Raw genomic sequence first — 13,266 nt, 5'->3', positions numbered from 1 at the left:
GGGGGGGGGGGGGGGGGGGGGGGGGGGGGGGGGGGGGGGGGGCCTGTTCTGCCTCTGCTCTCGCGGCGGCCTAGAGCGCAATAGCGAGCCGATCGGTCGGCTTTCCCGCGTGTCGCCACCTTCTGCGGAACCTCCGCCTCCTCTGCTGCTGCGCCGCCGGCTTCCTCCTCCTCAGGCTGCCGTCAGCCCGCGCGCCCGCCCGCTCCGTAATGGCGACCCGCAGCCCCAGCGTCGTGGTGAGCAGCTTGGCCCGCCGGGCCGTGGCGGCGGCGGCGGCCGCGGCCGTGGCGGTGGCGGGCGGCCCCTGGGGCGCGCGCGGCCCTCAGTGAGGTCGCCCGCCAGGGTGGCCCGGGGAAGCCCGGAGGGGCGGGGGGGGGGAGGCGGCCGCCGTGTCCCGGCTCGGGTTTTACGTCACGCGGGGCGGCGTGGGGGACGGATGGCGAGGTGCGGGGTGGGTGCGCCTGGACGGCCCTGGCAAGGAGGGCCGCGTGTGGGAGGAGAGGGTGGAAATGGCGTTTTGGTTGACTGGTGCAGCTGGGGAGCGTGCTGCGGGGAGGGGCCGCGCGGGCCAGTTCGGGAATGCTCTGGCGCGCCGCGGGTTTGGGCTGTTTGCGGGGGGGGGGGGCTTTCTCCGGAGAGGCCCTTCTCTAAACTGGGGGTATGCTGCCCAGGTCCTCAGGGTTGCGGTGTAGAGGGCCCAGGCACGGGGACGACCACATGGGAGGGCACGCGGGGACTGGCATTTGTACCTAGTTCCGCAAATCATAGTGACTGTGCGAATGCGCAGTGCCCGACTGAATCCTCACAGCAGCCTTGGTAGCAGTAACCATGCCTTCCTCTTTACACACGAGGAAAATAGTGAGACGATATTAGGTAATTTTCCCACTGCCCAGAGGTAACCAGGTCTCGAATTCAGATAAGCCTCAACCTGGATCCTAAGCTCGTTGATCCTGCAGGGACAAAAAATGCGAATCTGGTCCTTACCTCCAAGGACATTCATACCACCATCAGCCTCTCGTATCCTGTCTCCAACCTCATTGGTTCGTTTTGTTTCTCGAACAAGCTAAGCTGCATTCCCCTCCCACCTTTTGGATCATGCTTGCTAAAATGGCCAACGCCCCTCCCAAACAGTTACATGCCTTAGTTTGCAGCATCATCGTCGCTATTTTCACATTTACCCGATTACCTGTTGATTGTCTCTCCAACTAAACCATAAACTTTATGAAGGTCAGGGATCACCACCGTAACCCCAGCACATAGGACAGTGCCTGGCATGTAAGGAATTATCAATAATGGTTTGTTGAATTAATAAATAATTAGCCACTTGAGCCCTAAAAAAGGAAGGATTCTGTTGATATTAGGTACTGTGGCTTAAGGTAAAGACCAGTGTTCTTAATGGAGTCTGGCCTGGAATCCTGCTTGTTTGGGCTGTTTACTAGCTGTGTGGCCTTGGGTAACTTACTTCACCTTTCTGGTCCTTAATGTATTACTGAGGTGCTACTGAAAAGATTGTAAGACTGTCTACAGTCTAACTGACTAAGCTTTTCCATGGTCCTTGACTGGGAATAATAATAGCTATCGTTGTGTTTACCTATATAGTCCTATTTAGTCCTCAAGACAACCCTGTAACAATAGCATGATTATTTTTTAAAAGATTTATTCATTTATTTACGAGAGAGTGGGGAGCAGAGAGAGAATCCTCAAGCCGACTCCCTGCTGAGCACGGTGCCTGATATGGAGCTCCATGAGAGGACCCCGAGATTAGTTAGCATGATTATTACCATTTTACAGAGCAGGAATCTTTGAAGCCCCTGAGAGGTTAAATCATACCCACATGACACAGTTACTAAGAGGAACTCAAACCTAGGTCTCTCTCCAGAGCCCATGCCCTTAAAATTGTACACTAATAGTAGGTACTCAAAAAATGGTGGGAGCTGTTGTTTTTATTCCATTGCTGAGGAAGTTAAGATACTTTTAGCAATGATGCCCCGCTCCAGCACACAGTGAATTATTATTGCTAGAACTGGCTGTTCGTTTTGTTTGAACATTAAGATCTTCATTGTGTTTGCAGTGTTTGCAAATTCCTGTTCCTTTTTTAATTTCCTTCCCAGAAATGGTCTGCACGTTAGTAATAACAACCACTTACATAGTGCTTACTATGTGCTGGTTTCTTTTCTGAGAAAAAGATAAAAGGACCAACCAGCTCAACCCAGAAGAGGGATCTTGGAGTTTTCCTTTAGTTTTCTTGTAGTTCATCAGGTAGTAACTGGGCCATGTCATGTGAGGAGAGGTTACAGATGCACTAGTGTAGGCTTCTTTCTTTCTGTAATTTTATCCTGTGTGGATTCAGTAAGATTCATATGCTGTAAGAATGTCAACCACCTTTGTTAATATCAATAGTGAGACTCCATTGTTAGTTGGCACCAAATTACTGACATTTAGAATAGTTTGCTACTAATAAGAATTCATACACACTTTAAATTGCTATGGAACTACTCTCTTTAACAGTGTGCTTCTCATAATTGATAGGTATATATTTTTTTGTCCAGAATGAACGTGGCTATTATTCCACTGTGCACACTAATAAAAGGAAAGATCATAGCGTAGGATAAGTTCATGTACTTGGACAGATAGTAGTTATGGGCCACCTTACCTAGGAGCAGCTAATAATTTACCCCTGGGTTGAATAGTCAAGAAAGCTGATTTTAGGGGTGTCTGGGTGGCTCAGTGAGTTGAGCGTCCAACTCTTGATTCCTGCTCAGCTCATGATCTCAGGGTCCTTGGACCAAGCCCCGCATCGGGCTTCCCCACTCATTGGGGAGTCTGGGGATTCTCTCTCCCACTTCCCTCCCCTAAAATAAACCTAAAAAATCTTTAAAAAGAAAAAAAGAATGCTGATTTTAATTCTTAAAATCTTTAGATTCTTCTAAACCTTTTATTTTTTTAAAGATTTTATTTATTTAGTTGACAGAGAGAGAGCATAAGCAGAGGGGGCACAGAGGGAAAGGGAGAAGCAGGCTTCCCGCTGAGCAGGGAGCCTGACGCGGGGCTCGATCCCAGGATCCTGTGATCATGACCTGAGCCAAAGGCAGACGCTTAAGGACTGAGCCACCCAGGCACCCCTCTTCTAAACTTTTAATTCTTTAACCCCTAGAAGGGAGGGCAAGCAACTTATATATGTAATTTATTTGTAAGACTGATATAAAATTGGAAGATGAACATACTGCTAGCTTAAATTATTTTCACATTAAGAATTATGTGCATCAGTGATTCATAATTTTAGTTTTATGATACCCTGGGTTATCACAAATTATCCCAAGGTGCTTTGGTGTTTTCTTAAGAATTTTAATATTTTTTTTCCGAGTTTTTTAAGAATTTTAAAGTGTCTGAACATAAAAGGTAGAAATACGCTACCCAGCAATTTCTGCCCATTCGAGAAGCTTGGAATTGTTGTTGGTTACTAGGAATAAAATAAAACGTATTTTATCTATTATTGTACATCTTTTAATTCACGTTTTAAGCTCATTTTAAGACTCACTTCCATTCGGTCTTGTCTGGACCCATGAACATCGCTGTATTTTGACCACAAAGAGACTTAAGCAGCCCTAGTCACAGATGATGAATTGATGTTGCTAGTATTATCTTAGGTTGACTCAATTTCCTTGCCTGCTGTAATTTTAGGTAATATATTTTTGTAATTAAAAATTTTATGTGTAAACCACAAAAATTTTCACTATGAAAACCATTATTATAGATGTGACACACGTAATCATTAAGAATTTGTGATGCCAGTTTTACTGGGAAGTAAAATTATTTTGGTAATCTGTGATAGCGAAAGTATTGACTATGATTCTAGACAAATGGTAGGTGCTAATGTTACATATTCCAGTAATCTTACGTATTGATGAAAGTACCTTTGTAGAGTTTACCGTTAACAAGTATATTACAGGTAGGCTAGAATTTGAGAGCTGTGTTCTAAAGCTCTGAGGGGATGCAGTCAGATTTCTGAACTGTCTGAGTAACTCAGAGCTATTAGTAACCCATTCTTTGGTTTCCAGTTCAGCCAGAAATGGCCATAGTGGGAATGGTGGATCTGGAGAGAAACCATTTTCATTTGTTTACCGCTTCCTGTGCTCACTTCTGGCAGCACATATACCAACATTGTTTACCACTTCTTGCCCCTCCAAAGCGCTCCCCAAATACTTTTGGGTTGGGCTCTCCCCAAAGCCATCTAGAACCTTCTTTGTGATCTTCTTTAGCCATTTTATGTCAAGTTCTTGTTGACATAATAGCCACTCCCACCCAAATTCATATGTTGAAGCCCTAACTGCCAGTGTGTGGTATTTGGTGACGGGGCGCTTGGGAGCTAATTAGGAGTAGATGAGGTCATGAGGTTGGGACCCTGGTCTTTTAGGAAAAGACACCAAAGAGCTCCCTCCCCCACGCTCTACTGTGCACATGGCTAGGAGAAAGCAGCTGCCTACAAGCCAAGAGGAGAGGCCTCAGAATGAAACCTACTTTGCCGGCATCTTGATCTTGGACTTCCAGCCTCCAGAACTGTAAGAAACAAATTCCTGCTGTTTAAGCCACCCAGGCAGTGGTATTTTGTCATAGCAGCTCCAGCAGACTATAATAGAGTTGTTTCAGAAGGTGTCAGTGACAGCCACGTGCTTAGACATGCAACACCAACTCACCAATAATAAAACAGATGTGATTTCCATTCATCCAGAAATGTTACACGTTTTTCATAATCAGTTACTGCCTAGCTGATATAGAAGGCTGTGCTAACTCAGTATCAGAGACATGCCAGTCTACTTTACTCAGTTTACAACCTAGGCAACAGAATATAATGATGAAGCTTGATATTGCTTTAGGGGGGAGTCATTGGTGCTGGGTTCCAGGTTTGCTTTTAGTGCGTATATAACTGCTTTTGATAATCACAGATTTGAGGGCTTGTCAAATTAGATTCGGGTACAAGTGACAAGCTTTATTGTGCTGTATGGTTGGGGGTGTGTGTGTGTATGTCTTTTCTTCTAGATCGTAAGCTCTTTGAGGGCTCTAAATGTAAAATCATCCTTGTAACCCCCTACAAAATTTATTGCACTGTGCCTTAATCAAAGTGGATGCTAAGTGCATTTTTATGTAATTTAATATATTGCAATCTCTTCCTATCAGAGCAGCCACTGGATTGTTAAGTAATCCATATCAGATGAGGTTAATAGCAGATACGAACCAATATCAGATGGGATACATAAGGGCTAATAAGATTAAAGGCCACCAAGTATATTTCTGTCTAGCTCTTGTGGAGATTGAGGTTATTGGACCTGTTTAATGTGAAGCTTTGGTGTTTGGGGTGATTAAAAAAAAAAGTCCCTGTTCATTGAATTGTATCTTATTTTATTTCTTATCAGTGATCCAGGTGCAGGTGAGAGTTTGAGTGCTCTCCTAAACTCCCACCATACTTCACGTATTTCTTTTTCATAGCACCTTACCCCGCCGTCTTATGGTTATTCATGTACATGTCATGTCTTTCTGTACTGTAAACTCTTTGAGGGAAGCCAAGTCAGATTTATCTAATCCTCTAGTATGTACATCATAGTAGATTCTCAATAAATATTTGAGTATTAGTAATAAGAATGCAGGTTCTGGATAAGGTCATCACCATTTTAAAATTAGTATTCTAATATTTGGTCATTTTATATGGATTTAAAAGACTTGGACTTTTCATTAAATGTAAAATTGGGAAAAGTGATGTTGGTGCCTTGTCATCGTTTAAATAAATTGCTCTGTATTTAACTTTATATTTGAAATATCTATAAGTAGACATAATAGCATAACAAACCCTTATATACCCATTCCCCATTTTTGACAGCAAACTACCTATGGCCAATCATATATTTCTTAAATTATGACCCCCATAAATATATCCCATTTCTTTATAGTGAATTATAACAAAGTTGTGAATTCATGCCTAAAGTACCTCAAGCACTACAAGGTTGTTTGTGTGTGTGTGTGTGTGTGTGTGTGTGTGTGTGTGTGTGTGTGTGTGTGTGTATGAGTAAAGCAGTAGAAATTACTAAGTGAGGATACAGAAAAAACTCTCAAGAGTGAGAGGGGTCCCGACAGGGTTGCTGACAAGGGCCTTTAGGGTTGGTCTTTTATAGAAAGCTAACCGGGGAACTTAAATCCTTTTAACATCTCTATTGATAACACCTTCAATGGCTTACTTCCTTTTTAGAGGCTGGTTATTCTTTGTTGGTCAGATGTGATTATCACAAAGACACCCACCCGACCCACCCCACACACACCTAGGGCAGGGTGGCACACCTAGGGCAGGGTGGCACACCTAGGGCAGGGTGGTCCGATTTGTCCCCTTCTCTCTGGTTTCCTCACACCTCCACATTTTTGGGATTTCTGTGAGCCTGATCACCTAGCCCCCTACCTGTCTCTCCCTACCAAGCCCTGCCTGTCCCTTCATTCCTCCCCCTGGAATAGTAACCCTAACTGCCGTTAGGGAATGGGACAATGACCACTCTGGCTGCTTCCTGCTGAAATGGGGCAGCGGACCGTGTGGCAGTTAGAGTCTATCCAGAGATTGGTCCAGGGGCTTGTGGTATGGCTCCAGGGGGTCCTGATGGGCAGCAAATGGTACAGTGATCAGCAGATGCAAAAGGATGAACGTGAAAGCGGAACCCTCCTACACTGTGGGTGGGAATGCAAGCTGGTGTAGCCACTCTGGAAAACAGGATGGAGGGTCCTCGAAAAGTTAAAAATAGAGCTACCCTATGACCCAGCAATTGTACTACTAGGTATTTATCCAAAGGATACAAACATAGTGATTCGAAGGGGCACCTGCACCCCAATGTTCATAGCAGCAGTGTCCACAATAGCCAAACTAGGGAAAGAGCCTAGATGTCCATCAACAGATGAATGGATAAAGAAGATGTGGTGTGTATACACACACACACACACAATGGAATATTACACAGCCATCAAAAAATGAAATCCTGCCATTTGCAACGATGTGGATGCAACTAGAGGGTATTATTATACTAAGCAAAATAAGTCAGTCAGTGAAAGACAATTATCATATGATCTCACTGATACGTGGAATTTAAGAAACAAGGCAGAGGATCATAGGGGAAGAGAGGAAAAAATGAAAAAAGACAAAACCAGAGAGGGAGACAAACCATAAGACTCTTAAATCTCAGGAAACAAACAGGGTTGCTGGAGGGGATGGGGATGGGAGAGATGGGGTGGCTGGGTGATGGACATTGGGGAGGGTATGTGTTGTGGTGAGCGCTCTGTATTGTGTAAGACTGATGAATCACAGATCTGTACCCCTGAAACAACTAATACATTATATGTTAATAATAATAAAAAGGAACTATAAAGGAAAATTTCAATAAAGGTTCATTTGACAACCAAAAAAAAGTATTAGGCCCAAAATTATGATCACATCCCTTAGATAAGATCCCCAGTTAACAATTTTGTCAGATAGATGGGTGAATATCTTGATCTTATTTAATTGGTTACAAATGCCCCCTATTAATTGGGACACCTTCAAGCAATGCAAGTTTTAAAGAGTTTCTTTTTGCCTTTTGGGAAGTGTTATATTAACATGTTTTTTTTTTTTTTATGCTTGAAAGAACAAATCAACCCTTTTATTTTTTTTAAAGATTTTATTTATTTATTTGACAGAGACACAGCGAGAAAGGGAACACAAGCAGGGGGAGCAGAAGAGGGAGAAGCAGGCTTCCCGCGGAGCAGGGAGCCTGATGTGGGGCTCGATCCCAGCACCCTGGGATCATGACGTGAGCCGAAGGCAGATGCTTAACAACTGAGCCACCCAGGCGCCCCTATTTTTTTTTTTTTAAAGATTTTGTTTATTTGTCAGAGAGCACAAGCAGGGGGAGTAGCTAGCTGTGGGAGAAGCAGACTCCTGGCTGAGCAGGGAGCCCGATGCGGGACTTGATCCCAGGACCCTGGGATCATGACCTGAGCTGAAGGCGCATGCTTAACCGACTGAGCCACCCAGGCATCCCACATCAACCCTTTTTAAAAATTTTATTAAGTTTTTAAATTTTAATTCCAGTGTAGGGGCACCTGGGTGGTTCAGTCGGTTAAATGTCTGCCTTCGGCTGGGGTCACGCATGTTCCCAGAGTCCTGGGATCGAGCCCCACATCGGGCTCCCTGATGAGCAGGGAGCCTGCTTTTCCCTCTGCCCCTCCCCCTGCTCATGCTCTCTCACTGGCTCTCTGTCTCTCAAATAAATAAAAATATTAAAAAAAATTTTAATTCCAGTAAACATACAGTGTTATATGAGTTTCAGGTGTACAATATAGTGATTTTAACAATTCTATACATGACTTCAGTGCTCATTACGTTAAGTGTACTCTTAATCCCCATCGCCTGTTTCACCCATGCTCCCTCCCACCCACCTCCCCTCTGGTAACCATCACTTTGTTCTCTATAGTAAACAGTCTGTTTCTTGGTTTGTCTCTCTCTCTTTCTTTCCTTTGTTTTCCTAAATTCCACATATGAGTGAAATCATATGATATTTGTCTTTCTCTGACTTATTTTATTTAGCATATACTACTCTCGCTCCACCCATGTTGTGGCACATGGCAAGATTTCATTTTTTATGGCTGAATAATATTCCACTGTGTGCGCATATTCCATTGTGTGTATACACACACACACACACACACACACACACATCTTTATTCATCAGTCTCTGGACACTTGGGCTGCATCCATAATTTGGCTATTGTAAATAATACTGCCATAAATATAGGGGTGCATATATTCCTTTGAATTAGTGTTTTTGTATTCTTTGGGTAAATACCCAATAGTGTGATTGCTAGATCGTAGGTTAGTTCTATTTTTAACTTTTTAGGAACTTCCATACTGTCTTCCACACTGGCTGCACCAGCTTGCATTCCCACCCACGGTGCAAGAGGGTTCTCCTTCCTCCATATCCTCGCCAACACCTGTTTCTTGTGTTTTTTGAGTTTAGCCATTCTGACAGGTGTGAGGTGATATCTCATTGTAATTTTGACTTGCATTTCCCTGATGATGAGTGATGTTGAGCATCTTTTCATGTGTCTTTTGGCCATCTGTATGTATTCTTTGGAGAAATGTCTGTTCATATCTTCTGCCCATTTTTTAATTGGAATATTTGGTTTTTGGGTGCTGAGTTTGATAAGTTCTTCATATATTTTGGATACTGTCCTTTATCGGATATGTCATTTGCAAATATTTTCTCCCATTCAGTAGGTTGTCTTTGCTGAGCAGAAGCTTTTTATTTTGATGTAGTCCTAATAGTTTATTTTTGCTTTTCCTTCCCTTGCATCAGGAGAAATATCTAGAAAATGTTGCTATGGCTGATGTTAATTATTGCCTGTGCTCTCTTCTGGGATTTTTATGGTTTTCGGGTCTCACATTTAGGTCTTTAATCCATTTTGACTTTATTTTTGTGAATGGTGTAGGAAAGTGGTCCAGTTTCATTCTTTTGCATGTTGCTGTCCAGTTTCCCAACACCATTTGTTGAAAAGACTGTCTCTTTCCATTGGATATTCTTTGCTGCTTTGTTGAAGATTAATTGACCATATAATTGTGGGTTTGTTTCTGGGCTTTCTATCCTGTTCTGTTGATCTGTCTATTTTTGTGCCAGTACCATACTGTTTTGATTACTACAACTTCATAGTATAACTTGAAATATGGAATTGTGATACCTCCAGCTTTGTTTTTCTTTTTCTTTTCTTTTTTGAGAGAGAGAGAGAATGAGAATGGGGGAGGGGCAGAGAGAGAGAGAGAGATCTTAAGTAGGCTCCACACCCAGCACTAAGCCCCTTATGGGGCTTGATCTCGCAACCCTGAGATCGTGACCTGAGCCGAAGTCAAGAGGCGGAAGCTTAATTGACTGAGCCACCCAGGTGCCCCTGTTTTTCTTTTTCAAGATTGTTTTGGCTCTTCAGGGTCTCTAGTGGTTCTGTACAGATTCTAGGATTATTTGTTCTAGTTCTGTGAAAAATGCTGTTGGTATTTCGATAGGGATTGCATTAAATCTATAGGTTGCTTTGGGTAGTTATGGACATTTTAACAATATGTGTTCGTCCAGTCGAGCATGGACTATCTTTCCATTTGTTTGTATTGTCTTCAATTTCTTTCATCAGTGTTTTATTGTTTTCAGAGTATAGACCTTTTCACCTCCTTGGTTATGTTTATTCCTAGGTATTTTATTATTTTTGGTGCACTTGTAAATGGGATTGCTTTCTTAATTTGTCTTCTGTTGTTTGATTATTAGTGTATAAAAATGCAGCAGATTTCTGTGCATTGATTTTGTATCCCGCAACCGTACTAAAGGTAAGGGCAGTTCTAGTTGTTTTTTGGTGGAGTCTTTAGGGTTTTCTTTATATAGTATCATGTCATCTGCAGATAGTGAAAGTTGCACTACTTCCTCACCAGTTAGGCTCCTTTTATTCCTTTTTCTGGTCTGGTTGCTGTGGCTAAGACTTGCAGTGGTGAGAATGGATATCCTCATCTTGTTCATTATCTCAGGGGGAAAAGTTTTCAGTATTTCACCATTGAATGTGATGTTAGCTGTGGGTTTTTCATCTATGGCCTTTATTATGTTGATGTATGTTTCCTCTAAACCTATTTTTGTTGAGGAATTTTATCATGAATGGGTATTGTATTTTGTCAGATGCTTTTTCTGCAGTTGTTGAAATTATCATATGGTTTTTATCCTTTCTCTTACTGATGTGATCTGTTGCATTGGTTGATTTGCAAATATTGAACCACCCTTGCATCCCAGGAATAAATCTCACTTGAGCATGGTGAATAATTTTTTTAATGTATTGTTGGATTTGGTTTGCTAATATTTTGTTGAGGATTTTTGTATCTATGTTCATCAGAGATACTGGCCCATAGTTCTCTTTTTATGTAGTATCTTTGTCTGGTTTGGTATCAGGGTGATGCCAGCCTCATAGAATGAATTTGGGTTTTCCTTCCTCTTCTGTTTTTTGTTATAGTTTGGGAAAAATAGGTATTAACTCTTCTTTAAATGTTTGGTAGAATTCACCTGTGAAGGCATCTGGGCCTAGACTTTTGTTTGTTGGGAGTGTCAACCCCCCCTTTTTTTATTAACATAAAAGGTATTATTTGTTTCAGGGGTACAGGTCTGTGATTCATCAGCCTTACACAATACACAGTGCTCACCACAACACATACCCTCCCCAGTGTCCATCCCCCAGCCACCCCATCCTTCCCACCCTGCTCCACTCCAGCAACCCTCAGTTTGTTTCCTGAGATTAAGAGTCTCTTATGGTTTGTCCCCCCCCCTTTTTTTTAAGTAGACTTCATGCTGGGCGGGGCTTGAACTCATGACCCTGAGATCAAGAGGGGCTTGAACTCACGACCTGAGCTGAGGTCAAGAGTTGGACACTTAGGAGTGACTAGTGGCTCCATCAGTTAAGTGTTTCTCTTCAGCTCAGGTCATGATCCCAGGGTCCTTGGATTGAGGCCCGCATCAGGCTCCCTGCTCAGCGGGAAGCCTGCTTCCCCCTCTCCCATTCCCCCTGCTTGTGTTCCCTCTCTCGCTGTGTCTCTCTCTGACAAATAAGTAAAATCTTAAAATTTATAACAGGAATACTTGCTTGTTAGAGAGCATTCTTGAAAAACTCTTGTAGGTGACACAGATGTCCCGTTTTCCATTCTTTTTGTAGAGAATGTGTTCTGAAACATGCATGCTGTGAATGTTTAGCAGACAGGTTAGCACTTCATATTAGAGGATCCGGCATAATCTTTTCCCCCCCCCAAAATAGAATTTTTCTTGCTGCGTATGAAAATAATACATGTTTGTTGAAAAACAAATCAGTACTGACTTCCAGCCGCCCTCAGATCGGCTGCCAAGTGAGTGCCTCTGCCCTACCCAGCCGCAGGGCTGTGCGCCTCCCTGAGGCACGGTCAGCTGCCCGGCCCGGTGCACAGGTGGAGGCCCGGTGCACAGGGGGAGGCTGGCTGAAGGGACCAGCAGCTGGACCAGACGACACCTACAGTTCCACCCACACCACAGCTCCAGTGGCTGTTTGTGGGTTTATGCGTGTTCATTGTGTATGTTTCATTCAGTTCAGTTGTCCTGGAGAACTCAAAACAGCTTTGGGGACTGAAAAAGCGTGAACCTCAGATTTGTCAGAATATAATTAGGAATTCTATGAAGAATATTATAAATCTTAAATAAGTACTTTTAAAAATTTATTGAGGGCGCCTGGGTGGCTCAGTTGGTTAAGCGACTGCCTACGGCTCAGGTCATGATCCTGGAGTCCAGGGATCGAGTCCCGCATCGGGCTCCCTGCTCAGCAGGGAGTCTGCTTCTCCCTCTGACCCTCTTCCCTCTCGTGCTCTCTTATCTCTCATTCTCTCTCTCTCAAATAAATAAATAAAAATCTTTAAAAAAAAATTTATTGAAAGCCAAGCCACCTGTCCTTAAGCACCTAACACAATGCCGACTGAAAGGGGCTCAGTAGATAGTAGCTGATGCATCAAGATGTAATTATGGTTTGACCAATATTTCTTGAAAACTGCCAAAACACTCCTATCATCAGCTTCTTGAATGTGGTTTGGAAGATATTTAGTCTTGAATATCATGTGAGGTTGAGTATTAAAATTCTGGTGTATTTCTTTGAATGAATTTTAAATATAATGGTAAGTGGGAATTATAAATCAACTATGATAAAAAAAGTGAAATTGATAATGAAAAAAAAGGCCAAGTCAATATTGAAGTGCATAGTGTGCATGGGGCACCTGGGTGGCTCAGTCGGTTAGGTGTCTGCCTTTGGCTCAGTTCATGATCCCAGGGCCCTGGGATTGAGCCCCGAGTAGAGTCGGGCTCTCTGCTCAGTGGGGAGTCCGCTTCTCCCTCTACCCCTCCCCTTGCTTGTGCTCTCTCACTCTCTCTTTCTCAAATAAATTAATAAAATCTTAAAAAAAAAAAGTGTACAGTGCAGCAAGTATCCCCCTATAGTTGACCACTGGTTGGTATGTTCTCCATACCCACCCTTTCTTCGTTCACTTGTTCCTTTCTCCTCCTTCTTTCCCCCTTCCCCTCCCCACTTCTTTCTTTTATTATTTTGTTGTATTACAATTTTTGTTTGTAGATTTTGTTTTAATACATCTTTAAAAATTTCCCCATACTTTTTATATGCATGTAAAAAACACACAATACCACAGATAATTTATTTTTCTTCCTTTTTTTTTTTTTT

General features: G+C 42.8%; 1 protein-coding gene across 4 annotated transcripts in view; it reads left to right on the top strand.

The window, feature by feature from the left end:
* The first annotated feature begins 12 nt into the window (after positions 1-12).
* HPRT1 (hypoxanthine phosphoribosyltransferase 1) overlaps positions 13-13,266 on the top strand; it is a 52,611-nt gene continuing 39,357 nt past the window's right edge. The window contains exon 1 of one of the 4 annotated variants that reach the window (XM_073879116.1): positions 13-236. In XM_073879116.1, coding sequence (XP_073735217.1) covers positions 210-236 — 27 coding nt within the window. In that variant the 5' untranslated portion in view covers positions 13-209. The remainder of the gene's footprint in view (positions 237-13,266) is intronic. The other 3 variants (XM_073879117.1, XM_073879118.1, XM_025852564.2) reach the window with 3 other exon arrangements.

This window comes from Callorhinus ursinus, unplaced genomic scaffold, assembly GCF_003265705.2.
Source record: "Callorhinus ursinus isolate GAN/ISIS: 27379988/994484 unplaced genomic scaffold, GSC_fseal_2.0 scaffold33, whole genome shotgun sequence".
Taxonomy (NCBI): Eukaryota; Metazoa; Chordata; class Mammalia; order Carnivora; family Otariidae; genus Callorhinus; species Callorhinus ursinus.
Note: the sequence above shows the minus strand (reverse complement) of the source record. Positions and strands in the feature narration are given on the sequence as shown.